The sequence below is a fragment of the Geotrypetes seraphini genome, chromosome 19 (assembly GCF_902459505.1).
Source record: "Geotrypetes seraphini chromosome 19, aGeoSer1.1, whole genome shotgun sequence".
In the NCBI taxonomy this organism is placed as follows: domain Eukaryota; kingdom Metazoa; phylum Chordata; class Amphibia; order Gymnophiona; family Dermophiidae; genus Geotrypetes; species Geotrypetes seraphini.
The window spans coordinates 17,526,506-17,551,226 of NC_047102.1; the positions used below are offsets into that span (position 1 = coordinate 17,526,506).

General features: G+C 45.5%; 1 protein-coding gene across 1 annotated transcript in view; it reads right to left on the reverse strand.

Annotated features, from left to right (window-relative positions):
* The window catches only part of AMPD3 (adenosine monophosphate deaminase 3), an 88,189-nt gene that overhangs the window by 16,451 nt on the left and 47,017 nt on the right, over nucleotides 1-24,721 (reverse strand). Inside the window, exons 9-10 of the mRNA XM_033928383.1 lie at nucleotides 16,061-16,224; nucleotides 6,337-6,463 (exon numbers count right to left, since the gene is read on the reverse strand). Coding sequence (XP_033784274.1) covers nucleotides 6,337-6,463; nucleotides 16,061-16,224 — 291 coding nt within the window. The remainder of the gene's footprint in view (nucleotides 1-6,336; nucleotides 6,464-16,060; nucleotides 16,225-24,721) is intronic.

The window sequence follows — 24,721 nt, forward strand, 5'->3', positions numbered from 1 at the left end:
TTTATTATTTCTATGGCACTACCAAACACACGGGGCTAGGAGGTGTTATCTGGTGCTAATTCATTAAAATGCCAATAGGGATAAGAAATATGGTGCTGTGCCCCCCCCCCTGGACACACCTGCTGGCAATTAAAGACATTATTGTGTTAGAGAAACCATTAGAAGCTGCGCAATATGACTAGACAATAATGAAAGCTGAGCCATGACAAAGCAACAGATATGTAGTCAAGAGTCCCAGGTCTTAAAGGTCTATAAATCAGACACATTATAAATAAAAATGTTATGCTGTACAAAACACTAAGGGGTCAATATTCAGCATAGTTTAAGTGGGCAGGAGAGGAAGTAGTTAATCTGTGACTCAGGTGAGCACAGGGTGCCGGCAGTTAGAGCCATTGAGAAGAGGCAGAGCAGCGGCAGTGAAAGAGACAGATGCTCTCATCATTGTGCTAATGACTGGCAATTACAGGGCAGCTGGGGAGGGTTTTAAAACCAGTGCAGTAATGGTGCAGGATCAGTACAATGGGTAAGCGGCAGCGTTTGGTGCCCTACTATGCTTACTCCACTAACCGTGTTGGGCCAGTTCTGTTGATATTCAAAAGGGTTTAACGTAAACCCTAACTGAGCAAGCCGGCCTCTAATAGTCAGTGGTACTTAACCGGTTAGTGCCACTGAATATATCTTTTAACCAGACATCTCTTAACTAACTAGGTTAGGGGCGGGCCAAGGGTGGAGTTAGGGACAGAGTGTCAAAATAGTGATTTTCACTAAGCTAATTTGCATAATAATAATAATAACTTTATTTTTGTATACCGCCATACCCCGAAGAGTTCTAGGCGGTTCACATTAGTTAAACAGAGATTACAAGTGGTTACATATCAAATTGATCATAGAGTTGCAAACAGCAAGGCGAGAGTAGTTATATCGAATTGATCATAGAGTTGCGAACAGCAAGGAGCGAAGTGGGGGGAGAGGAGGGAGAAGGGGGAGGGGAGTAGATCAGGACGGGGGGAGGAGGAGGGTAGAAAAGGGGCATTAAAGGTCTTGGTCTCGGAATAGGTGAGTTTTGAGTAATTTTCTAAAGTCGAGGTAGTTGTAGGCCTGGAGGACCATAAGGCAGTGTCTCAAACTTTTTAGCTCCGGCACACTAAATAGAGCAAATGTTTTTTTGCAGCACTTTATAACTGAAATGATAAAATTGCAAAACCAACTAAAAATTAAATTTTGAAAGTTATTTATTTAAAGTTCTCTAAGCTATGTTTGGGTAACTGTAACAACGGTGAAAGTAAAGTAGATAGAATAGAGCTGCTAATCAATGTGATGGATGTGCTTGTGTTTCGAGTGCAAATTAATTCAAAACGTGGCTCGATAAGTCAACAAGCAAACACACATTTTATCATCCACCATCTGCAGTTCTCTTTTTTTTTTCAATTTAATTTCTGCTTTTGCAAAGATAAGAAGATCCAAACGGTAACAAAGCCTCGATTGCTTTGTTGTTCAAGTTAAGATAGCTACTGCATAAAAAAATAAAATTAGTTAGTTTTCAAGGACCAATCACGCCAAATGCTTATCTGGGAGCTCGTATCCTTATGCAAGCAGATGCTCATAACATTGACAGACTCTTGCGTATGTGACGTATATAATAATAATAACTTTATTTTTCTATACCGCCATAGTCAGTTGACTTCTAGGCGGTTCACATCAAGAGAAGGCTGGACATTCAGCGAATTACAAATGCATGAGGGGAAAGTTACAGGAGAAAAGGGTTGCCTGAAGAATTGCTTAGGGGTTTGAAGGGGGAAAAAGCGTAGAGAGCGCGGAATGGTCTGTTTAGGTGATGAATTTGTCAAACAGAGCAGTTTTTGATAGATGTCATCTAGTCTAGTGTATACTTATGAAGGGAATTTTTTTTTAATAATGTAAAATTCTGGAATCTCTTATGGCACACCCGGAATCTTTTATGGCACACCCGGAATCTCTTTGGGGCACACCACTGTGCCGTGACACAGTTTGAGAGACACTGGTCAGTTAATTTTCGGGACGGCGGATATACCTAGCTATCTGGTGCCAGGAGCCACACATGCCCTAGCACTGAATATCTGGAGTTAGTTTAGCAGCCATTTACCACCACGGGCTAAATATTGAACCCTGAGAAATTGGACAACCGGTACAAAGCACATCTATCTTATGAATATTCGTTATAGCAAACCTGAAAACCCAGCTGGCTAGGTGCATTTCCAGGAGAGGGTTGAAATACTCTGCTCTGAAGTGCTGCATCAGAGGGAGGCACCAAGCCATGCGGGCTTCACCTGCTGTCATATTTCCACATGCCCTGCAGGTCATTTTACAATAGCCTAATCAAATAACTTTTGCCTTTTGTCCTTCTTTTCCTCTCTCTCCTCCCCCCCCACACACACACTTGTCTCAGCTATTACAGGTCCCCTTTCTGTGCGAGGGAAAAGCAGGAGAAAGTCTGAATCCTGCAGCATCAGTCATGTGCCAGCAGAGAGACCTCCTACATAACTCTGTCCCCACCCCCAGGGCACGAGCACACCATCTGCTTCCTCTGACAAAGCCGCCTCAAGGATACATCTGTTCAGCCTTCTCTTTTGATCATCCCAAAATATCATTTTGACCACCGTTATCCTTTACTCCCCAGGCCAGCACACCATCTGCTATGTTTTCCAAGAAAAGCGATATGGCCTCTCTGACGTTTCATGTAAACTCTTTCCAAGAAGGTGGCCCACTAACCCTCCTTTATCCCAGCACCAGCCAGTCGCGGTGTAACATTATTCCTCCCCTAAGAATCAATAGAACCACTTTGGGGCAATGCCAACGCATTAGTACAGAGACAATGCGAGTTGGGCAAAGCAATTTAACTTGAGACTGCAGTGTGGCCGTCTTCCACACCCAGAGAGCAGAGATAAGAGGATGGAGTGCTCAGCTGTGATGGCAATTTCTACACACCATGACAGATGCCGAAATAAGGCCATTTTAACAAAGCCAGGCAGCTTTCTGAAAATGCACAAGGCATTACAGAGTCAGCCTTTGCCAACCCTGCATGGCACACATCCCAGGAGAAAGAGACTGCAGATCAGCTTTCCTTTAGACTCTTGCGAGGGTCATCTTGATAATCTCCATAACATAATGTATCCTCATCAGAACAGAAAAGAGACAAGAGCGTGACAGGAGGACACAATTGTGGCCGGGTACAGAGATGCACTATTTTCACTCAGGGGTGAGGAAGCATGCTAAGAAAGCCAGTGCTGCTTGAATACTTCTTAAGAGACCCAGCCGTCATGCAAAAGCATGTAGTGACACGCAAACAAAAAAGCCCTTCCACGTGAACCACGAACAGCATTTAAACATACGGAACAAATAGTGGGGAAATTAGCAAAAACATACCAAATGCCAGAAATCTGACTGGGAGAGCCACGAGGCTGGCTGAATAAGTAGGAGTGCATCTCAGCTGCACTGTCCGGATCGAACTACGAGTCAAAAAAAAGTCCCAGTATTCCAGTTTGAAAACACACCATTCCTAGATTCTGTCTCAAACGTGAGCCCTGGAATTTAACATTGCTGCTTATAGCAATTTTTTTTTTCTCTCAAAAATTTGCTTATATATTCGCTTGGTCTGTCTGTATTCACATTAGCCTCCAAGCCATTCTGCTTAGAGCTAACATCTTTTTCAGGGATTTAGGTTTATATAAGAGTTATAAAAAGAATTCATCGTTTCCCAGAAGACTGATGATCTAACCCAAAACTGGTACAAAAGGCTTTTCTAAGCCAAAAACTGATAAAAAGGGCTTTTAGAACTGTAAAGTATTTTCTTTTTGTCGTTTTTTTTTTTTTTTTTTTTAAGTCTTCATATTTTTTTTTAAGTCTTCATATTATGTAATCCTGAAATTGAAGACTCCGTGTCGGAGCTTTGCAAAGCAATCCTAGGGACCCCACTGCTGGCTGGGTGTTCAGAATCCACAATGAATATGCTTGAGATAAACGGGCATATCTGTGAGATTCCATCCCAGCGGCACACTAAACCAGCAGCTGTGGCTCGAGGGCACCCAGAAGTGCGCGGACGTTGCCCGGGATGAAGGCACATGCATGCATGACATCATCACGTCGACATCCGCGCATGGGCTGCTAGTAGAGGGGGAGGTGCTGAAAAAAAAAAAGGCACGGAGAGGAAGAGAGGCGTGCCGGCAGCCGACTGCCTAAAGGAGGCGCCTCTCCTCCTCCCCGGTGTCTCGCAGCACATCTGAAATTTCGTGCGGCACACAATTTGTGGCTACATTGCTCTATCCGAAACCCAACTGATTGGGGTGGGGGGTGGGGGGTCTCCAGGATATCTCCGCTTTGCCTTTTTTTTCTCCCCCGCCAGTCAAACTCTGCACCACTTGCTTGTGACTGAAAAAGCTACAACGTTTCAATATGATATACAGCTGGTCACTTTTTTAAAAGGGGTTGTTGTCATCTGGACCCAGGCATCCCAACTAACAGCAAGATAAGGGCTTTCTTAATCTATTCTGGTGACCGCACAGTCAGGTTTTCAACATAAACACCATGAATATGCAGTGGCGTAGCGAGGATAGGAAGCGCTCACATGCGCCCTTCTCTCTAACCCCCCTGCTCCTTCTGTGCCCCCCCTACTCACCCCCTCCCTTCCCCCGTACATCTTTACATCTTCGCTAGCGCAAGCAGCTTCTACGGCCCGCTGCTCACGCTGGCATTGGCTTTCCTTCTGATGTCACTTGCTGGCCCCTGCGAACAGGAGTTGATTTCAGAGGGGAACTAGGCCGGCACGAGCAACAGGTCGGAGAAGTTCCTAACGCTGGTGAAGATTTAAAGAGCTACAGGGAGAAGGGAGGGCATGAGCATGGCATGGGGGGTGGAGAGGTGCTGGTGCCCCCACCAAGACGTCGCCTGGGGCGGTCCACCCCCTTCTCCTTACTAAGCCACTATGAATTTGTACAGGATAAATTTGCAAAGAATGCATATCCAATATATACTAATATATCTTATCCTGGAAACCTGATTGGCAGTGGGCTCACCAGGACCACTCAGCAAAAGGATAACCCATTTAGAAAAATGCATATGGCGTGATTTTTCTATCACAGCAAGTTATAAAGGGGTTACCTCCCTTTGAACTGAAACACAGATTGTCAACAAAATGTTCCTTTTTCAATAAGCCGTTTAACATATAAACATGTATTAGCTCCCCTTCCCTCCCCTCCCCGATAAATCAGACTTCTGAAAAGTAAAACAACCCTTCCCCATGAACCTTATTCCCCTACCCCACTATCACAGGAGTCTTCACTCACCCAGTTTGAAACAGAATACCAGCAAGACAGAAGCAACTGGGGATGTCTCCTATACCAATGAAGACCCCCCTACAATTGCAAGTAAGCTGAGAAAGATAAAAGATGCAGGAAGGAGGTTGTTTTGCTTTTTAGCAGTATGGGGTGGGGGGCAAAGTTCGTTGAGGAGGAAGGAGCTCCAGAACTGGTTGTCAACATTAAAAAAAAAAAAAAAAAAGAATAAATATTAAAAATTCCCCATACCATTAAATGAAAATGAAAAACACCCTCGTATACCCTTAAAACGTCATGTTTCCTGAAAGTTAGTTATGCTTTTGTAACAATAAGGCTTTGCTCAGAATTTGATTGCCTTAATAAATATAAAATGAATGAGTAGAAAGTTTAACTTTGTTAGTAAAGGGTTTATTTATTAAAAAAAAAAAAAAAAAAAAAAAAAGGGGGGGGATTTAGGCTCTGAGCATAGTGGAAATAAATAGTAAGGAACCACTGAACTGGAAACCAGACTGGACCACAACAAACCAGCCCAGTCTGCCATTCCTCGATATCTTGTGTCTAATAGAAGGAAGGGAATCTCTTTCCAACTACATAACCTGGCATATAATAAATCTTAGCACAAGCCGCTATTTAATAATACCATCTGTATATCACAGCCAGGTTCTCTCCTTCCCCTCCCCCCACCCACAGGAAGACCCACTTAAGGAAAGGGAATTGCAATGGTTCTGAAAAGAGCAGTTTCAAAGAAAACGCGGGAGGTCATCAATACTACAAAACCTTCAAAAAAGAAACAGAAACCCTACTCTTCAAAAAATACATAAAACCAATATAACACAACCAAACAGAAAAAACAACAACCAAACTGAAAACCCCCCTGCAATTACCAACTACTCCTTAGCAAACTAGAAAATGTTCAATCTATTCCTTAAGTACTTCTTATTATCACAACAATTCTTATGTAATCCGCCTTGAACCGCAAGGTAAAGGCAAAATAGAAATCACTAATCTAATGTAATGTAATACTTACATATTTCAGGAAAAGATGCAGCTCTTTATGATCTGAGGGGTTAATTGTTGCCTCAAATAGAGGTAAGAAGATGTTCTCTAACATTTTCCCAAAATTAGGCAGAATCTTTTTTGACCTAAATATATCACTGAAAGACACAAATAAAAGAGCTCTCATTTCTTAAATGATCTGGATGACAAAGTAGTTACTGTATCTCAAATTTCAGTTAGTGCAAAGTTCTTTATGAGGACACAGGCAATATATGGTCAGATCCCAACTTTCTGTGGTATGGACAAACCTGGATTTAGGCAAAACTGCCTAGGATACCACATGTTAAAGATGCCGTATAGCTGGGCCAAAAATGGAGTCTGTATTTACTTACTTTACAGTTAACCAAGGACCCCATTCAAAAAGGCATGATTCAACCACAGAGCAGCCTAAAATACAATCCTTGGTCTGGGAGACCATAGAGAATGACACAATGACAGAATTTGTCCCTGTCTCCGTGGATAACCGCAGGAAACCATCTCAGCCTCAGTCCTACACCAGCATTCTTCAATGCAAAGCTTGAGGGTCAGTGACTGTGCCCATTCCTACTCTGAATCTTCCCTCTCTCCTTAAAGAATGACATGGGGATGGTTTCCCGTGGTTAACCGTGGGTCTGAGGACAACTGTCCCTGTGTCATTCTGCAAGCAAATCTTATGTTCTTGTGTAAGCCAAGTACAGGGCAGTCAAGCCATTGTGACTGATGAGGCTGGATCTTAGGTATTGGTGGAACGAGGCATTATGATATCACAATATGAGCTCTGGAATGTTGCTACTATTTGGGTTTCTACAAGGTACTAGTGACCTGGGTTGGCCACTATTGGAAACAGGATCCTGGTCTTGATGGACCTTCAGTCTCTGTCCCAGTATGAGGAAACCATCCCATGTCATTCTTTAGTGTCTCTCAACCTCAGTCCTTCTACACCAGCATTCTTCAATGCAAGGCTTGAGGGTCAGTGCCTGGGCCCATTCATACTCTGATACTTCCCTCTCTTCTTAAAAAAATGACATGGGGATGGTTTCCTGTGGTTAATCGTGGGGATGGGAACAAATTCTGTCCCTGCATCATTCTTTAGAAGTACCTGGCAGAAACCCAAATAGTAGCAACATTCTAGAGCTGAGATTGTGATGTCATAATCCTCATTCCACCAATGCCTAAGAGCCAAACTCACCATTGATGTCACAATGGCTTGACTGTCTTATACTTGACTCACATAAGAATTGCCATACTAGGACAGACTGAAGGTCCATCAAGCCCAGTATCCTATTTCCAACAGTGGCCAACCCAGGTCCCATAGAGAATGACAGCAGGACAGAATTTGCCCTTGCCCCCATGGATAACCCTGGGAAACCATCCCGTGTCATTCTTTAGTGTCTATCTCAACCCCAGTCCTTCTACACTAGCGTTCTTCAATGCAAGGCTTGAGGGTCAGTGGCTGGGGCCATTCATACTCTGAGTCTTCCCTTTGTACTTAAAGAATGTCACAGAGATGGTTTCCTGTGGTTATACGCAGGGAAGGGACAGTAACAAATTCTGTCACTGTATCATTCTCTTGAAACAAAACCTAATCCATCAACATTTGTATAATCTGACCTGTTTTATCATTCATTTTTTTAAAATTCTTTTTATTTATACACTTTCAAATAAATCCACAAGAATCCACTTGTTACAGAAAACAGTATATAAAGCAAATATGGTTATCATTTCAAAATCGAAGAAAATAAAATAGAAGTATCCTAATATATATATATCCCATAAATTTTAGGTATTATAGTTATATTATATTTTTTTAACTCTTAAGAGGTCCTCAATACCTTTTGGGAAAACAATAAGAAAAAGACAAGGAGATCTTATATTCCTAGGAATTAATACATAATGAAATGGCTTAACATGCTAATAAACAACCAGCCTTTTCCTTTTAGACCGCTGTACAGCATTTTCTTAGTGTCCAGAAAGCTACGAAGGTATTCAGGAACAAAAAAAAACAAAACACATATTTAATCCCAGCGTATCTAATTAAACATTTACAGGGGTAACGAAGTAAAAACGTAGCACCTAAACTTTTTACTTCTTTCCTCATAGCTAGAAATAACTTCCTGCGATCTTGGGTAGACTTTGTCACATCAGGGAAGATCCAAGTTTTTTGAACCAAAAAGAGACTTTACAATTAATTTTATAAAAATAATTAGCCCAAATGTTCAGCCGGAGCTGCTCAAGAGTTTTGCTGACTGCTGCTGGGATTATGCCAAGAAATTCAATGCCAGGCTATGTCTGGGTTTTGGCACTGTATTTCTAGGTTTATGGAGCCATACCTTGGATTCTTACCAGTCAAATACTGACTCCACCCTTGAACGTCCCCAAAATAGATGGTAACATTTTCAGCACCGCCACCGAGAAAGACTATTTAGCTCTGAACGAGCAATTTAAATGGCCAGGAGCCGTTTCTGGTGGTTAAATCAGTTTGAATATTGACTAAAATATTTTGTGCTCTGAAAAAAATATATATTCACTGCACTGTCCAGTATTCTATCAAGAAAGGCATCCAATTTTCTATCACCGCAAACTTTGCACTTAGGAGACACTCAAAGTTAAATATTTTTTCACTCAACAAATAGTTCATCTCTGGAACTCACTGCTAGAGGAGGTAGTTACAGTGGTTAGCATAAAAAAGATTTGGACAAGTCGCTGGAGGAAAAGTCCATAGGCAGCCATTGAGATAGACACGGATGAAGCCATTGCTTGCCCTGGGATCGGTAGCACGGAATGTTGCTACTCATTGGGATTCTACATGGAATCTTGTTTGACAGTCTGTCTGGAACCTTGCTCCTTTCATATTCCAAATGAAAAATGAACACAGCATAATCGTTTACAGCGACATCAAATTTATAATAACGAGGAAAAAGACCTCAAATACCCCAGTTTCTCAATATTTTGAAGACACATTCAATGGGGCAAAAGGTACTATCTTCGGTCAAAAAAAAAAGTGACCTTTTTCTTTTTACTTTTATTATTTTTTGTTATTTCTTTTTTAAATCTTGTAATACTTTTTCTGAGATCTTGCTTCAAACAAATATCAATATTGTATAAGTGTAACTGTGTGTTTCTGGGCAACCGATTATAAACAATACCTTCACATCTCACATTTGATCACTTATTGACGTACAAGAACACCTATTTACATTTTTGGATCTTTTCCAGATAAGCCCCGCCAAAAAGTTAACCCCCACCACCCAAAAAAAATTATAAAAAAGAGGCGCGATCTGTAAAAAAAATGGTCGACAGTTTATCCTATTTTTTTATAATTTTAAGTTTCATATCCTCTTTTTTATAATCTTTTTTGATAATGTTAAAAGTTTCATATCCTCTTTTATATAATCTTTTTTGGGTGCTCTGATGGGGGACGTGGGGGGGACCCCCCCCCACACTTTACTTTATACACATCGCGCCGCGTTGTGGGGCCGTTGTGCTGAGAACTTCACTGGTTAAGGTTGCGTGCGCTGGCAAAAGGTGGCGGGGCTTAACTTTCGGCGCGTCCACTTTTTCCATTAGTGGCGGGGCTTATCTGGAAAAGATCCTCATTTTTTTTTTAAGTTGTCATCCCAAACATTGTAAACAGAGTCTTCCATACTTTCAATGTTTACGCTTTAGTCACATTTGTAGCGATATCACTGTTTGCTATTTTGATTGGTGAATCACAGTTTGTTTCCACATCAGATATGGGATCATCAATACTTTCAGATTCCACATGGAATGCTGCTACTATTTGGGTTTCTGCCAGGTACTTGTGACCTGAATTGACCACCGTGAAGATTGGATACTGGGCTATATGGACCATTGGTCTGACCCAGTAAGGCTATTCTTGTTTTTGTTTTTTGATGGGACTTGTTACACTGTAACAATAGAAAATTGGGTGCATTTTATGTAATCTTCTAATGTCGCTCGAAGGAAGGAAAGGTGACTAGTGGAGTCCCTCAGGGTTCGGTGCTGGGGCCAATCCTGTTCAATATGTATGTAAGTGACATTGCTGAAGGGTTAGAAGGAAAAGTGTGCCTTTTTGCAGATGATACCAAGATTTGTAACAGAGTAGACACCGAAGAGGGAGTGGAAAATATGAAAAAGGATCTGCAAAAGTTAGAGGAATGGTCTAATGCCTGGCAACTAAAATTCAATGCAAAGAAATGCAGAGTAATGCATTTGGGGATTAATAATAGGAAGGAACCGTATATGCTGGGAGGAGAGAAGCTGATATGCACGGACGGAGAGAGGGACCTTGGGGTGATAGTGTCCGAAGATCTAAAGGCGAAAAAACAGTGTGATAAGGCAGTGGCTGCTGCCAGAAGGATTCTGGGCTGTATAAAGAGAGGCGTAGTCAGTAGAAGGAAGAAGGTGTTGATGCCCCTGTACAGGTCATTGGTGAGGCCCCACTTGGAGTATTGTGTTCAGTTTTGGAGACCGTATCTGGCGAAAGACATAAGAAGACTTGAGGCGGTCCAGAGGAGGGCGACGAAAATGATAGGAGGCTTGTGCCAGAAGACGTATGAGGAGAGACTGGAAGACCTGAATATGTATACCCTAGAGGAAAGGAGAGACAGGGGAGATATGATTCAGACGTTCAAATACTTAAAGGGTATTAACGTAGAACAAAATCTTTTCCAGAGAAAGGAAAATGGTAAAACCAGAGGACATAATTTGAGGTTGAGGGGTGGTAGATTCAGGGGCAATGTTAGGAAATTCTACTTTACGGAGAGGGTGGTGGATGCCTGGAATGCGCTCCCGAGAGAGGTGGTGGAGAGTAAAACTGTGACTGAGTTCAAAGAAGCGTGGGATGAACACAGAAGATTTAGAATCAGAAAATAATATTAAATATTGAACTAGGCCAGTTACTGGGCAGACTTGCACGGTCTGTGTCTGTATATGGCCGTTTGGTGGAGGATGGGCTGGGGAGGGCTTCAATGGCTGGGAGGGTGTAGATGGGCTGGAGTAAGTCTTAACAGAGATTTTGGCAGTTGGAACTCAAGCACAGTACCGGGTAAAGCTTTGTATTCTCGCCCAGAAATAGCTAAGAAGAAAAAAAAATAAAAAAAAAAAATAAAAAAAAAATTTAAATTGAATCAGGTTGGGCAGACTGGATGGACCATTCGGGTCTTTATCTGCCGTCATCTACTATGTTACTATGTTACTATGTTTTATATTATTTGTAATGCACTGTTAAATTTGAAAAACAATAAAGAATTTATAAAAACAAAAAAAATTGGATGCCTTTGTTGACAGAACACTGGGTGCTATATATTTCTTTTTTCCGCGCACACAATCTTTAAAACTAAAGTTAATTAAAACAGGTCAAATTATTTAAATATTGACGGAATTAGGTTTTGTACAGTTCCCCAGACTAAGGATTGTATTTTAGACAGTGTTGAAATTGGGTCTTGAGGTTTATTATAATTTCATTTAAACTTCCAATATCATATTCAACAGCAGAGCTGCCAAGTTATCTGGTTCCAAGAGGGAGATTTCAGGCTGGTTCTGGATTTGACAACTCTGCAAGACAGCCTGTAGCACTGAAAAACAAAATTTTCTCCCTGTGAAGAGGAGGAGTTCTCGTGGCCTTAACACTTCAACATTTTACACCGGCTCCCTGTCAAATCAGTACTGTAGCTCAAAGTCTGACACACTGAAATGGTTCCCCGTTGAGGTTTAGAACTACTCTATATATGATTAGAAAATGTGCACAAGGGACTCTGTTCCCTCCTCAGAGGCACGACGACTGCCAGGTTCTAACTGGAGGAGTCGGAGAATGGCAAGAACTACGGAACCCAAAATATGGCCGTTCAGCTGATTTCCCCCTAATGGCATCTCATTCTTTAAAACTGGACACTGAGGATGGTGGTAGAGCAGTGTTCCGCAAATGTTTTAAAGCACATTAAACTCGGGGCTGCAGCTGGAGGGCATCCAGACGGGGCCTGAGCCTGCAATTACTATGGCGGTGGGGGGTGCTGACTGCCTACAGGTCGTGCCTCTCGCCACTATGTTACTAAAGGTCTATGACCTCACAATGCAGGTATAAAGAGCCTTAGCCAATAATGAGAGGAGGAGATAGTGGATGCTGCAGATGGCCAATTGGAAGGATCATTTGTCCACTATCTGCCATCATGTTTCTATGTTACTAAAGTTCTGTGACATCACAATGCAGGTATAAAGAGCCTTAGCCAATAGGGAGAGGAGGAGATAGTGGATGCTGCGGATGGGCAGAATGGATGAGCCATCATGTCTCTATGTTACTAAAGTTCTATGACATCACAATGCAGGTGTAAAGAGCCTTAGCCAATAGGGAGAGGAGGAGATAGTGGATGCTGCAGATGGCCAACTGGAAGGATCATTTGTCCATTATCTGCCATCATGTTTCTATGTTACTAAAGTTCTGTGACATCACAATGCAGGTATAAAGAGCCTTAGCCAATAGGGAGAGGAGGAGATAGTGGATGCTGCGGATGGGCAGAATGGATGAGCCATCATGTCTCTATGTTACTAAAGTTCTATGACATCACAATGCAGGTGTAAAGAGCCTTAGCCAATAGGGAGAGGAGGAGATAGTGGATGCTGCTAATGGGCAGACTGGAAGGATCATTTGTCCATTATCTGCCATCATGTTTTTATGGCTAGATTAAGACATGAAAAAATGGGCCATTCTCTGGGTTGATAGTGGAAAGGGGGCATTGGGAGAGAGGAAGTATGTGCAGTGATTTGGATTTGCCAGTTTCTAAGCGAACCTTCCCACCTGGACCCTGAGCCTGCTCACAGTTAAAGTGATTCAAAAGTATCTCCAAGCCCTACTGTCGGTAATTTGATGACACAGCACCTGTGCTGGACTTATTTTGTAAAAGGCAGCCTAAACTAGCCTCTGAAGAAGCTCCTACAGAAAGTTACACTGGAACCGAGGAAGGAGAAACTTTGTACATGGATGTGCTGGTAAAGTGTAGCATACAGTATATGCAATGCATGTTTATGAAGCAGAAACCTAAGGATTGAGCCTTCCCCCCAGGCCCGTTGTTCACTCCGGGATTGCCTACGTTTTCTGAGCACCTGCGTTTGTGCTCAGATATGTCAAGGGAATTAGAGAAGCTCTTGCTTGAGCTTGCAATACACTGCTGTACACAGGTTGTTTATGAAATTACCCCTATGCGTCCCTGGAGAGCATTTCAGCATTGCTCAAACTCTTGATGACTACATTGAAATCTTAAACCAGTCACTGACTTTTTCCATGATTGGATATGGTGTCACCAAATTTCAGAAGTTTATGCACTTCTAAGTAGCCTAGTAAGGGAGGGGGCGGGGGGGGGGTTGGTCCGCCCTGGGCGCCATCTTGGTGGGGGCGCCAGAACCCATCCTCCTTTCTGCCCCCCCCCCACTACTGCGCCTGCATGCCCCTTCCCTTCACACATACCTCTAACGTTCCTGGCGTGAGCAACAAACTCAATCTGCTGTTTGCACCAGCGTCGGCTCTTCCTCAGACTTCACTTCCTGGACCTGCATCTAGGAAGTGACATCAGAGGAAGAGCTGACTCCTAACGTGAGCAGCTCGCACCGGGAACATTAAAGAGGTATGGGGGAAGGGAAGGGATGGGGGAAGGGAAGGGATGGGGCTTATGGCATAGCTCTTGAACACTCAGGTCTAAGGAAGAAAGGGTTACTTGGAGGGGGGGGGTCATAGCTACCCTCTTATGATGCAAGCAGCCAACCACGGTCACAGCCTATGCTAAGGCTTGGAAGACCTTTCAGCACGGGTGTGCAGAACAGAAGGTAAAGCCTTTTAGGGCTCTGGTTTCCGCAGTCCTATCGTTTCTTCAGGTTGGTCTCAAACAGGGCCTAGCAGTTGACTCAGGTAGCAAGCCTCTTGTGCTTAGGGCCTGACTGAAGATAGGCTCTTTGGCCATCCGGATGTGTCTATGTTTCTGAAGGGAGCGTTGCATTTGTATCCTTTCATGCAATAACCATTTCCACCATGGAATCTTAATATTGGGCCGTAGGCCCTCAATAAAGCCCTTACAAGAGGTGTCGCTGATGAATCTGACCATCAGCCCGGGCACGTCATTCAGAATGCTTTCTTTTGCTTCAATAAAGCTGGAATTAGATGGTTTTCAGGTTTTGTGAAATTTGTAGATGAACAGGCCTGGCAATAGCATAAAAACAAGGCTACTTTTCCTTCACAATGTGCTGAATGGGTAGAAAGCAATCTATTAATAATCACACACTTCCTCTGACAGTTGTCAGCTGGAAAATATACGTAGATCTGCTTTGTTTTATAATGTTCTGCATTCCAGTCCCTTTAGTTTAAATTTCTAGATCTTCTTCCTTTACAAAATCAATTGGTAAAGATGATGGCGAGAAACAAAAATGCAATCAAGAACAAATATCAAAAATAATAACAAAAATGATTATAAACAGGACAGAGTTACTTATCAGCTAATCAAGACTTCCTAACAGCATCAACATTGCAGGCAAAAGCTTAGAATAGACACAAACGAGGCAATTTCCCATTTCATGTATAAACAAAAACCTCTCCTCACTCTCTCAATGACAACATTCTTAGGCAGAGTTTCTTCAAGTCAAATAAAGATCGTTTCATTATACCCTTAGTTACTGGTGGAGGATGGGAAAAACAAAAGGAAGAAACGGAGAAAAACAGGAATAATGAAGGGACTCGGGAGGGACTTAGGGCTGGATGCACAAAGCTCTGGGCAACCTGGCAAAGAAAGCCGAGTTGGGAGCAATTTTCTTCTGCCCAGCTATACTCAGCATAATTGCATGCAAATCATATGCATGCTAACTGTTAAGAGTAGCCCGGTAAAAGAGGGGAGAAAATGTGCCTGGTGCCTGCTCAGAAGAGCAAAGCTGTAGGCACTGCCCTCCCATCCCTTCTGTCAGGCACTACTACTCATTCCTTCTCCTGCTGCTGCTGCTCTCCCCTGCCGGCTCAGCTGATTGGTGGCTCCAGTGAGTCCGGCCTACTCAGCTGTTCGCGGCTTCCCCTGCCGGCTCAGCTGATCATGGCTCCAGAGCTTCGATCAGATGAACGAGCAGGGTGAGAGCAGGGCTGCCGGCTTCGCTGCAGTGAGTGTGTTTGGGGGTTTTTTTTAGCTGCCGTTGTGCATGTGTTGTGCGAATGTGTATCCCGTACCTGTGTTAGGTGCAGGATATACATTCATACAACACAAGCACAACAGTTACCGGCAACTCCAGACCTGCTGTAAAAAACTCCCGGTATGAAGTGGGTGTTCCCCTTCTCTTCCCTTTTGCGCATTACAAGGAGTGCTCGTTTAAATACTAATGAGCTCCTTGTAATGCTTGCATAGGGTTCTCAGCGGCTGCTACTGCTATTGGTAGGAGCCCCAGAAAATGCTTTTGAGCACAGGAAGTGGGAGCTTCCTTGCAAGTAGGACTGGTTTTAACCACTCTTACTTGCACGGAAAACCTTTGAGCACCTGGTCCTCAGTAGATATATATATTAAAAAAAAAAAAAAAAATGCAAACACTGTCAAGGAAGCTCTGAAGAAGCCTTCGGTAGTGTCAGAGCTATACAAACAATGGTACATCTGACGACATGCCACAAAGCAAGAAAAAAAAAAATAGACCGGTACTAAAAACAGGTTGTTTGCACAATTATAATCGGTAAATACTATTGATAGATTCTGTCTACTTACTAGATTCTGGGAACCTGAATGATCCAGCGCATGTTGGGAGAATAAACCTTGTTCTTGATGAACCAGTCTGCCAGAATGTTCCATTCATTTGCAGAACGTCCGTATATGGACAGTCGAGGTTCCGTGTACTGGTATTTGCTATCCTCTAACTCACGAGCAACCTCCTGTTAGATAAAAAAATTATAGTTGCACTGTGAAGGCCTTGCAAGATATTATGGGTCCCATCAGCAACGAGCCCTACTTTAATATGCCAATATACAATATCAGTGGCATTCTCAGAAATGGCTGAAATCAGTCAACTCTGTGCTTCTGTCTCAATGAGTCTAGCTGTTTCATCAAAATGAAAGGCCACACTCTGGCTGCGGATCTGCCTCTCTGTTGCCCCCTTTTTAAAAAGATCTGTTTGCTTCCCGCACGAGTTCATTCATAATCCTTCATATGTTAGTAGAATGATAAATACATAAAACCAGAAAGCTTGTTGATGATGCAACTGCACTGGATCAATGTCACAAATCAATTTTTAAGATCTGTTACTATGCAAGAAAAAGCATTTTATTCCTGCCATGCCACAGTGTCAGGCAAGATGAATGAGTACTTATGTCTTCAACAGACAGACCCTCACCTGAGTCTGATTCATAAAAGCACAGTTACTTACCGTAACAGGTGTTATCCAGGGACAGCAGGCAGATATTCTTAACACATGGGTGACGTCACCGACGGAGCCCTCGGTACGGACCTTTTAACTAGAAGTTTCTAGTTGGCCGCACCGCGCGTGCGCGAGTGCCTTCCCGCCCGACGGAGGAGTGCGTGGTCCCCAGTTAGGATAAGCCAGCTAAGAAGCCAACCCGGGGAGGTGGGTGGGACTTAAGAATATCTGCCTGCTGTCCCTGGATAACACCTGTTACGGTAAGTAACTGTGCTTTATCCCAGGACAAGCAGGCAGCATATTCTTAACACATGGGTGACCTCCAAGCTAACAAAGAGGGAGGAGGGATGGTTGGCCATTAGGAAAATAAATTTTGTAACACAGATTGGCCGAAGTGTCCATCCCGTCTGGAGAATGCATCCAGACAGTAGTGAGTAGTGAACGTGTGAACTGAGGACCAAGTGGCCGCCTTGCAGATTTCCTCGATGGGCGTGGAACGGAGGAAAGCCACAGAAGCAGCCATAGCTCGGACTCTGTGGGCCGTGACAGATCCTTCCAGTGAGAGACCGGCCCGAGCATAACAGAAGGCAATACAGGCAGCAAGCCAATTTGAAAGTGTCCGTTTGGAGACAGGACGGCCCAAACGGTTGGGATCGAAAGACAAAAAGAGCTGGGGGGATGTTCGGTGAGCTCTGGTACGATCAAGGTAGTAAGCGAGGGCACGCTTACAATCCAGCGTGTGCAACGCCTGTTCTCCAGGATGCGAGTGAGGCTTAGGAAAGAAGACGGGAAGCACAATGGACTGGTTGAGGTGAAAAGCTGAGACCACCTTGGGAAGGAATTTAGGGTGGGTACGCAGAACAACCTTGTCATGGTGAAAAACAGTGAACGGTGGGTCGGCAACCAGTGCATGCAGTTCGCTAACCCTCCTGGCAGAGGTGATGGCAATTAGGAAAAGCACCTTCCAGGTAAGAAGCCTGAATGAAGTTGTGGCAAGAGGCTCAAACGGAGGTTTCATAAGGGCAGAGAGAACCACATTCAGGTCCCAGACGACGGGAGGAGGCTTGAGAGGCGGTTTGATGTTGAAGAGCCCTCTCATAAATCTTGAAACCAGCGGATGAGCCGTGAGGGGTTTTCCGAGAATAGGCTCGTGAAACGCAGTGATGGCACTGAGGTGGACTCTGATGGAAGTGGTTTTGAGGCCAGCGTTGGACAGCGAGAGCAAATAGTCCAAGACAGTTTCCACCGCCAAAGAGGTGGGTTCTTGATGATGCCGGAGACACCACGAGGAGAATCTGGTCCACTTCTGATGGTAACATTGAAGAGTGGCCGGTTTCCTGGAGGCGTCCAAAATGAGGCGGACCGGTTGAGATAGATTCTCCGGAGAGGTCAGCCCGAGAGAAACCAAGCTGTCAGGTGGAGGGAAGACAGGTTGGGATGTAGTAGAGACTGATTCTGCTGTGTAAGTAGAGTAGGAAACACAGGAAGAGGAATGGGCTCCCTGGAGCTGAGTTGAAGCAGAAGGGAGAACCAGTGTTGACGAGGCCACCGAGGGGCGATGAGGATCATGGTGGCATTGTCCTTGCGGAGTTTGGACAAGGTCCGCAACATCAAAGGAAGTGGAGGGAAGGCATAGAGGAACCGATCCCTCCAGTCGAGCAGGAATGCATCCGGGGCCAGACGGTGAGGAGAGAAGAGTCTGGAACAGAATTGGGGCAGCTGATGGTTGTGAGGTGCTGCAAAGAGGTCCACCTGCGGAGTGCCCCATCGAGCAAAGATGGAGAGTAGAGTCGGAGGGTCCAACGTCCACTCGTGAGGTTGAAGGATGCGGCTGAGATTGTCGGCCAGAGAGTTCTGTTCGCCCTGGATGTAGACCGCCCTGAGAAAGAGATTGCGGTCCGTGGCCCAGGTCCAGATGCGCAGAGCCTCCAGACAAAGGGGGCGAGATCCGGTGCCGCCTTGCTTGTTTATGTAGTACATGGCGACTTGATTGTCTGTGCATAGGAGGAGGACTTGAGGACAGAGAAGATGCTGGAAAGCCTTGAGGGCGTAGAAAATGGCTCTGAGTTCCAGGAAATTGATGTGATGACGACGCTCCTGTGGGGTCCAAAGTCCCTGGGTGCGTAGATCTCCCAGGTGAGCTCCCCACGCGTAGGGGGACGCATCTGTGGTGATGATCATAGAGTGGGGGGGCAGATGGAAAAGTAGACCCCTGGAAAGATTTGAGGAGTTCAACCACCATTGGAGAGATTGCTGAAGAGATGATGTCACAGAGATGGGATGAGAAAGAAGATCCGTAGTCTGTGACCACTGGTTGGCGAGCGTCCACTGAGGTGTACGAAGGTGGAGACGAGCCAGAGGGAGGACATGCACTGTCGAGGCCATGTGACCCAGGAGGACCATCATCTGTCGAGCAGGAATGGAGGGATGCAAGAGTACCTGACGGCAGAGATGGAGCAGGGTCTGCTTGCGATCGGAGGGGAGAAAAGCCCTCATTAGCGTGGTGTCCAGAACTGCTCCAATGAATTGAAGTCGCTGGGTGGGAAGCAGATGCGACTTGGGGTAGTTGATCTCGAACCCCAGGAGGTGGAGGAGAGAGATGGTGTGATGAGTAGCCTGTAGCACAAGTGGAGACGTAGGTGCTTTCACCAACCAATCGTCCAAATAGGGGAACACCTGGAGGTTGTGAGACCTGAGGAAGGCCGCTACCACTATGAGGCACTTGGTGAAGACCCTGGGTGAGGAGGCGAGGCCGAACGGTAGCACCTTGTACTGATAGTGGTGGTGCAGTACCTGGAATCGCAGGTAGCGGCGAGAATGTGGATTGATGGAGATGTGAGTGTAGGCCTCTTTGAGGTCCAGGGAACATAGCCAGTCGTGTTGAGAAAGAAGAGGATAGAGTGTGGCAAGGGAGAGCATTCTGAACTTCTCCTTGACCAGACACTTGTTGAGGTCCCTGAGATCGAGAATGGGACGGAGGTCTCCCGTCTTTTTGGGTACCAGGAAGTAGCGGGAGTAGAATCCCTGCCCCCTTTGATCTGGAGGTACTTCTTCGATGGCATTGAGAAGGAGGAGGGATTGAACCTCCCTCAGGAGGAGGGGGGTTTGAGATGAGTTTGAAGCAGACTCTACGGGAAGGTTGTCCGGAGGCAGAGTCTGGAAGTTGAGAGAGTAGCCGTGGCGGATGATGTTGAGGACCCACTGGTCCGACGTGATGACTTCCCAACGGCTTGAGAAAATGGTGAGACGACCCCCGATAGGCTGTGGAAGAGGTAGCGAGGGTGGATGACTGGCTATGCCCTGGAGAGAAGAGTCAAAAGGGCTGAGATTGTTTAGCAGGCTGAGGAGGCTTGGAGGGTTGGGTGGCCTGAGACCGAGCCTGGGCATGGTGCTGCTGTTGACGGGGTCGCCGAGATTGTTGGGGAGGCGGATTGAGTGGCCTGGCTGAGAACCTCCGCTGGTAGGATGATTGAGGCCGATAGGGTCGAGCAGGTGGAGCCTTCTTTTTCGGCTTGATTAGGGTGTCCCACCTAGTCTCATGGGCGGAGAGTTTCTGGGTGGTGGAATCCAGTGACTCTCCAAAAAGCTCATCCCCGAGACAGGGGGCGTTGGCCAGGCGGTCCTGGTGGTTGATGTCCAGGTCGGAGACTCTGAGCCAGGCCAAGCGACGCATGGCTACAGCCATGGCAGAGGCCCGAGAGGTGAGCTCGAAGGAGTCGTAGATCGAGCGGACCATATACTTGCGCATTTGGAGAAGGCCAGATATGTGCTGCTGGAATAGCGGGACCTTGCGCTCAGGAAGGTACTTCTGGAGGGCAGACAGCTGTTGGACCAAGTGTTTGAGATAAAAGGAAAAATGGAAGGAATAGTTGTTTGCCCTGTTGGCAAGCATGGCATTTTGGTAAAGCCTCTTGCCAAACTTGTCCATGGTCTTACCTTCTCTGCCAGGAGGGGTAGAGGCATAGACACTGGAGCCCTGAGTCTTTTTTAAGGTGGATTCCACCAGAAGGGACTCATGGGGCAATTGAGATTTGTCGAATCCTGGAATAGGGATGACACGGTAAAGGTTGTCCAGTTTACGGGGAGCTCCCGGTACCGTGAGGGGATTTTCCAAATTTTTGTAGAATGTCTCCCGTAAGATGTCATGTACGGGAAGTTTGAGGAACTCTTTAGGAGGTTGCTCAAAGTCTAAGGCTTCTAAAAAGGCTTGGGACTTTTTGGAGTCAGATTCAAGGGGAAGTGACAGAGCAGCAGACATTTCCCTCAGAAATTTAGAAAAAGAGGACTGCTCAGGTTTAGAGGAGGCATCAGGCGCCGATGGTTCCTCATCAGATGAGGAGGGATCCTCCTCGGTACCGAGAGGAGTCTCCTCCCATAAATCCGGATCCCTGACCTCTGGTGCGTGTCGGGACACCGGGGTGGAGGGTGCGGTGTGGTGAGTTTTGGACAAAGATTTACCAGAGCGCACCGAAACGGCACCAGGGGAGGACGATCGGCGTCGTTCTCGGTCCCGAGAAGAGTGCCGTACCGCCTGGTGCCGAGCAGGATCCACTGTGGTTCGAGAATGAACCACAGGATCATCAGGAAGTTGTTGTGCCGAAAGGATCGGCATCGAGGTGTTTACCGGTACCGAAGGAGTGGACACCGGGGGCTCGGTGCGGGGCTCGGGCCGGTCTGGTACCGGAAGGAGCGGTGCCAGGATAGAGGGTAGCAGTTGTTCAAGCTGTTTCTTCAACTGCTCCTGAAGCTGAGTTTGTAGGATGGCCGAGATACGGTCATCCAGGGGTGGCATCGGAACCGCTTTCTTTTTCTTCGGTTCCTTGGATGCCGCTCCACGCCCCGGCGATGAGGAGGCCGATGACGAGGCACTCACCGTTATCGGGGCGGAGCGTTTACGGGACCGGTGCGATGCCGGTATGGACGGTGTCGTCACCGTAGCTGGAGGGCGCTCGAGGGAAGAGGAAGGCTTCTTAGCCGGCTTACCTGGCGCCAGTGGCGCCGATGCGGGATCGGTCGGTGTCGAGCTGGACGGTGCCGATTTCTGCGGTACCGCCGCTGAGGGTGATGAATCCATCGCCGACTCGGAGCCGAAGAGCAGGGTTTGCTGGATTCTTCGGTTTTTAAGAGTACGTTTTTGTAAAGTGGCACAGCGGGTGCAGGAATCTGCCCGATGCTCCGGACCCAGGCACTGCAAACACCAATTGTGTGGGTCAGAAACGGAGATCGGGCGTGCACACCGCTGGCACTTCTTAAAACCGACCTGCGGGGGCATGAAGGGGAAGATAGCCTCCGCAAAATCGAAGTCCGAGGCCTGTATAATGGCAACAGGCCCCGCCGGGGCAAAAACGAAAGAAACAATAAAAATCAAAGTTTTTTTTTTTTTTTTTTTTTGCAATTGAAAGAAAAAGGAAACCCGAAGGTAGAGGAAGAAAAAAATATAACAAAAGCGCGAGCGGGAAGGCAAAAAGTGATTTCAACGGCCGTTGAAAAAATACACGCGTCTTCTTCGCTCCGCGGAAACGAAGAAACTGGGGACCACGCACTCCTCCGTCGGGCGGGAAGGCACTCGCGCACGCGCGGTGCGGCCAACTAGAAACTTCTAGTTAAAAGGTCCGTACCGAGGGCTCCGTCGGTGACGTCACCCATGTGTTAAGAATATGCTGCCTGCTTGTCCTGGGATAAAAGCTCCATGCCGAGGGTCGCAGAGCAGCTTTCAGATTGGGGAGGGAGGGAGGGAGGGAGAAACGCATACAAGCCCTGTCCCACCCTCAAGCTCCCAAGTTGCCGATGCCATGTGGTGCCATGGTCCTGGTAAACTACTACTACTGCTATTAATTATTTCTATAGTGCTACCAGACGCAGCGCTGCAGAGTCACAACGAAGAAGAAAACAGTCCCTGCTCGAAAGAGTTTACAATCTAAACAGGCAAGACAGACAAAGAGGATGTTATGGATACAGTCAAGGGGAACCATTAATCAGCTGGCTGGGTTGCAGGGCAGAGGGGAGTACAGTACAATCAAGCCATTGTGACATCACTGATAAAGTTGGCTCTTATTGGTAGAATGAGGCATTATGACATCACAAGCTCAACTCTGCTTCCCAAAGACAAACAGGATGTCATGGATATAGTTAAAAGACATACAGGATGTCATGGATACAGCTAAGGGGAACGGTTAACCAGCTGGCTGGGTTGGAGGGCAGAGGAGTAGGGTTAAGGATTGATGGCTATATAAAAAAAGGTGGGTTTTCAGTCTGCTTTAAGGGAAGGGAAGAGGGTTGATGGAAAAACTCGGGTAATTTATTCCAGGCAGCTAGATGAAAGGAACGAAGTCTGGAATTGGCAGTGGAGGAGAAGGGTAACGTTAAGAGTGACTTATCTGAGGAACGGAGTTCTCGGGGAGGTATATAAGGAGAGAGAAGCGAGGAGAGATATTGAGGGGCAGCAGAATGAACCCACCCTGTTCCAACTGCCTAGGCACTGCGAATGTGAAATGCTTATTTTTATTGGCACCTTTTTTGGATCAATCATATATTTTTATCTTGTTACAAAAATGTAATCCACCGGTTTCTAAAGAGTACAATAAAGAGGAGGAGGCCAGTGGCGTGGGAAGGGGAGGGGGAGCGGTCCGCCCCAGGCGCCATGTTGCTGGGGGCACAGGCTATGAACAGAAAAAATGGAGTTGCGGATGTGTTCATGTAACGTGTCACGATAGATGGAGGATCATGAGTTGATTTTTGGTGGGCAGATCCGAGAGTTCTTGATGGACGTAGAGTGAGTAGACATGGCAGAGAAGCAGGTTCCCCCAAAGACCTTTGACGACTAGCAGAGGTATTTTGTAAGCAATCCACACCGTACCATATGGGTGAGCAAAAGTGGAATAGTGAGCAAATGGAAATGGTGTACACACGGGTGGAACATGGGAAGAGCATGGGCAGGGTTTCCACTTAACATGCATAACTTACAGACTACTAACAAAAACAAAAAGAAGACCCAACGTTCCTCAGTAAAAACAATCCAGTGATAAAAACAAAAGAAACTGTGGACGTGGATGTTCTGAAAGATGATTTATTATTCACTCTTCACAATAAAAACCTAAGAATACAAATAAAAGTCTGGATTTATAGTACATGTGCGATTGTCCTACCAGGTCCGGTGTACTACAAACCCAGACTTTTATTCGTAAAGAGCGAATAATAAATCATCTTTCAGAACATATCCACCCTTGCCACATTTATACCAGGCTTATGGCTGGTGGAATTGTGGGTCCATAAATGCTAGGTTGTAAAAGTGCCAGGATAGGCTAGTTTTCTATAAAAGGAATCTGGGCACCCAGATGCTAATACAAAACAGCTTCTCGCTGCGCAGCTTTGCGGTACCTAAATAGAAGAGCCCATTAATAGGCTCCTATGTGTCTCCTATGTGTCTCCTATGCATGTGTGACCCGCTGATTGAAAAGGTACCAAATTTCAGCCTCAGGTATGGATTAATTACATCTTTAAAACATGAGAAACATTTCCTCAATTTAAAAAAAAAAAAAATAAGTGTTATTTGAAAAATAGCAAACAAAGCATCAGTGTCTCTAATCTATAGGAAGTTATGGATAAAATCTTGACTTTGGGCTGCTTTTACTAAGCTGCGTTAGGGCATTAATGCATGGAATAGCGCGCACTGAATTGCCCCGCGCGCTAAACCTTAACGCCAGCATTGAGCTGGCGTTAGTTCTAGCCGTGTAGCGCGCGGTAATATCCTGCGTGCGCTAAATACGCAATAAGTATTCCGTGAGCTCCCTTTAAGAGTGCTTTCAACACATGTAGATAGATCTGAGCCATACTACTTCCTGCAACTACTTATCACTTATATAGCGCTGAAAAGCGCTATATATTGTAACTATCCTGGAAATGTCCAGCTAGATCTTTTGTAATCCGTCTAGAACTGCAAGGTACAGGCGGAATAGAAGTCACTAATGTAATGTAATGTAAAAGCGTACGCAACCCTCTACATTTGATACTTATAC